We start from the raw sequence: 3,774 nt of genomic DNA on the forward strand, positions 1-3,774 counted from the left end.
ACTGTCACATCTTTCTAATTTGACACACTATTTATGGAACATCACATCCTGTATTTAATTAAAAACACCACGCATTTGCCAATGAATTCCTCACACATCTAATTGATATTTCCTCTCGTAAAGTCCATAAAGCTAATGCAAAGTTCATCACAGGCGTCTCAAACTGCAATAGGTTACCCCTCCGTAACTATCAGGAAAATCACTTAAGCCAAGTCCAGACTTAATAAGATCATTTCAAGGTCAAAATAAAGTTCATAAATAACTTCTTATATGTGGGTTTTCTGTTTAAGTCATATCTAAGATCGAAATTGATCCTAAGACTGTTTTATAAATGAGGCCCCCCTGGCAGAAAGGGGTTATTAATCACTTCTCATGGCACATTTGAACAGATAATAAACGGCTACCTTGAAGATCCTGAAAAGGGCGTGAAGCTACATCTGAATGCAGGTATAAATGCAACTCAGGGGAGGGTGGAAACTGATTTCCATAAACCACCTACATGCAAATCCTCTGCCAGGATACACACCCATTTTATCTGCAGGGGGACACATGACACAAAAGTCTGTAAAACTGCGGGTGCGCTCCCGCTATTAGAAGCCAGTGGGTAACGTTTCCCCTCTCTCCGTCTGACAGGTGTCTACTCCAGTGAAAGGATGGCAGGAGTTTTCTCTTATGAGAGTTCAGAGGTCGACTGGTGTGAAGACAACTACAAACACTCTGAGCATGTTGTGGAGTACTTCAACACTGTAAGTTCCTCTCTGTACTGCAACATTTACTGCATGTCAATACTCACTTCAGGAAACATTTATGTTGGCAGAATAATATCTATAATCAAGCTGGTTCTGGTGATATTTCATTTATTGAATTGGAAATAAATGCCTCATCTCACAGAAAACAGGGGCATTGGTTGGTTGTGGTTGTTTTGTTGATTAATTGATGTTTTCCCTGCAGATGAGCAGCTTTGTTTTCTTCATTATATCTCCCATCATGCTCTACCTTCTGCACCCTTACGCCAAAGAGAGGAACCTGGCGATTCACATAGTCTGGATCATGATGATATTTGTAGGTCAGTCACTCTGCCATTTTCTTTATTCCTAACGTCCGTGTTTGCCTCTTCCTGTCCCATCATTTTAGGTACAGGATTAGTACCTTAATGACTGTTCTTGTTTGAATCTGACATGTGAACATGAGCCATTAAGCCATTAATCGTGAATCACTGTGTGTGTGATTTGACTGAACACACAGACTGATGAGCTCGTCACGTGGGACGTTGTGTTCATAGTGGTGGTTCCCTACGTTTTTGGCCTGTGATCCGTTCAAACAAAGCAAAGGCTGCAATCCACTGAAGCTGCAATGATTTGTATCTTAACTGTAAATTAACCCACAACAGTTTTGATTATTCATTACTCATTTAAGTAGTTCTTCAGTGGTTCTAGTCTCTGAAATGTGAATATGTTCTTACTTATCTTTGAAAGTAAAGCAAATTTGTTTTGGACTGTTGGTTGGACAAAACAAGACATTTTAAGACCTCACCTTGGGATCCTGTGAGGGGGATTTTCATATTTTTATAGACCAAATAATTGTTAGTTGCAGCCCTACATGCAACCATTTGCATTTAAAGAGGAATTATTCTCGCTTTATGTGAATAAAGGAGAAGTAAAATTATCCAGTAATTCACAATTTTCTTTGGTCCCCAGGTGCTATTTTCTTCTATAATAGTGAAAACATCATTATTTTACATTATAAAGACAGTTCTCTTGTTTTTCAGGGCTCTTCTCTGCGTATTTCCACATGACCCTTAGTTTCATGGGCCAGATGTTGGACGAGCTGTCCATCCTGTGGGTGCTGGCGGTGGGATACGCTGTGTGGTTCCCTCGCAGGCTGTTCCCTTCTTTTATCAAAGACAGGTAAAGCAACCTCTCAGCAACCAACCCAGCAACAAATGACTTCGTCTGAGGTCTTTGTTTGTGTCTTTATTCAGTGGTGTGTGTGTGTGTGTGTGTGTGTGTGTCACCAAGGACTCCAAAACACAGCTCAATAATTGTTTAACAAGAAAAAAACAATGACAGCATTTCCAAGGCACGCCACCCTGAAACCAAACCTGTGCTGGCTGAGGAGCCTGTCTGACAGCCCTGACCGGAGTCATTTTCACAAAGAAACAATATGGTGCTGCTGGCCTCACCTTAATGCGACAGAAAAAGGGCTCTCACTATTGTGAGAAGATTGGACCTCCATCCAACCTGTCTAAATATTTAACCACGGGGAAAAGGTTAATTAAAATTTGATGAGCACCTGAAAGGAAACCCACAGCCCTTATTCAATAACCTCACATTGATTTTCCAGTTTTTCAAAGTAATGGGTTGATCCTCCTGTAGATGATTGATTACTAAATACCAGGCACAGGCGAGGCAGGTCAGGGGGCCTGACTGTGACTGTGAACACTTCTTGTTGGAAAGTCACGGAGATCAGTTAACAATAAAGATATATTTCTGATACTGATTCAAGTGGCTATAATCATAATTTTTATGATAAGAACGTATGAGATGTGTGACAGGACCTCATGGTAATGCTTCTGAACCTTTGCCTCACACCTTTCTTTCTCTTTTCTCTTTCTTTTTGTCCACAGGTCCACGTTTTCAAGCCTCGTCCTCGTGGTTACTGTCATCAGCACCGTGTCATCATTTATCAAACCTACAGCCAATGCCTACGCTTTAAACTGCTTCGGCCTCCACCTGCTTTACACTCTGGCTGTCGAGATGAGATGGTATGAAGTCTTTCGTGTTTCCAGGAATGCGTAACAGGTTTCGGTGCAGTTTTGACCCGTTATAATAAGCACTTTTCTCTGTTTCTCAGCTGCACTGACCAGAAGGTTCTGCGACTGGCCAAGCTGTCGGTGGCTCTGTGGGTGCTCGCCATCTCCTGCTGGATTAGTGATCGCTTTGGCTGCAGCTTCTGGCAGAGGCTAAACTTCTGCTACCTGCACGGTATCTGGTAAGTCCTGGTTTCCTTTCCTTTCCTTTCCAAACCTTTATATGTGTATTCTCCTAATCTGCACCATCAATTAAGGAAGAAACATAATTCCCACCCATATTATGATTTTGACAAGCGTTAACAAGGAAACATTTTCAATGAACGTATCTGCAAAAGGTTTACTGACAACATATTTCATTGTTTACTCTACAATATCCATCCTTGTAAATCAATATCCACTCATAGAAAACATTTTTATGGTTATGTGACACTCACAGCACTTAGTTACAGTTAGGATATGATCATGGTTGAGGTTTAATATGGAAGAAATCAAAGACAAAGTGCTTTTGTCGACTGAACCCAACCACACATGGCACTCGGGATGTGAACCCCCATGACACTTCCCTGCATCCTCTGTGCTGACCAATAAGTTAACTTCAAGCACAATAAACCAGCAGTATATACACGCCATTTTTAGGAGACAGGGTGGTTTCTTTCAAGGACGTGCTTGCATGTATTGATCTCCATTATCTGTATCCTCCAGGCACATTCTGATTGTGATAGCTGTGGCCTATGGCAGCACCCTGATAGCTTACCTGGATGCCAACTATGAGATACCGTACTCGCTGCCTGGACTGCAGTATTGGCCGTGTGATAAATGGGCTGTTGGTCTACCTCACATTGTCCTGAAGGGCACCACCAAAACACAGAAACGGTGCTAAAGAAGTTAAAGTCATTTTTAACTTTGGAAGACCCACAGAGCTCAGTACAGTGAAATTCATCTACCAGCTCACTTTAAAAAAA

The 3,774-nt window shown here is 41.6% G+C and overlaps 1 protein-coding gene across 1 annotated transcript; it reads left to right on the top strand.

Annotated features, from left to right (window-relative positions):
• The first annotated feature begins 632 nt into the window (after positions 1–632).
• On the top strand, positions 633–3,774 carry acer1 (alkaline ceramidase 1). Its single transcript, XM_070832898.1, has 6 exons — positions 633–746; positions 952–1,066; positions 1,769–1,907; positions 2,627–2,764; positions 2,854–2,991; positions 3,515–3,774. The coding sequence occupies exons 1-6, from the start codon at positions 654–656 to the stop codon at positions 3,690–3,692; spliced, it is 801 nt and encodes a 266-aa protein (XP_070688999.1). The 5' UTR covers positions 633–653; the 3' UTR covers positions 3,693–3,774.

The sequence above is a fragment of the Pempheris klunzingeri genome, chromosome 6, assembly GCF_042242105.1.
Source record: "Pempheris klunzingeri isolate RE-2024b chromosome 6, fPemKlu1.hap1, whole genome shotgun sequence".
NCBI lineage: Eukaryota > Metazoa > Chordata > Actinopteri > Acropomatiformes > Pempheridae > Pempheris > Pempheris klunzingeri.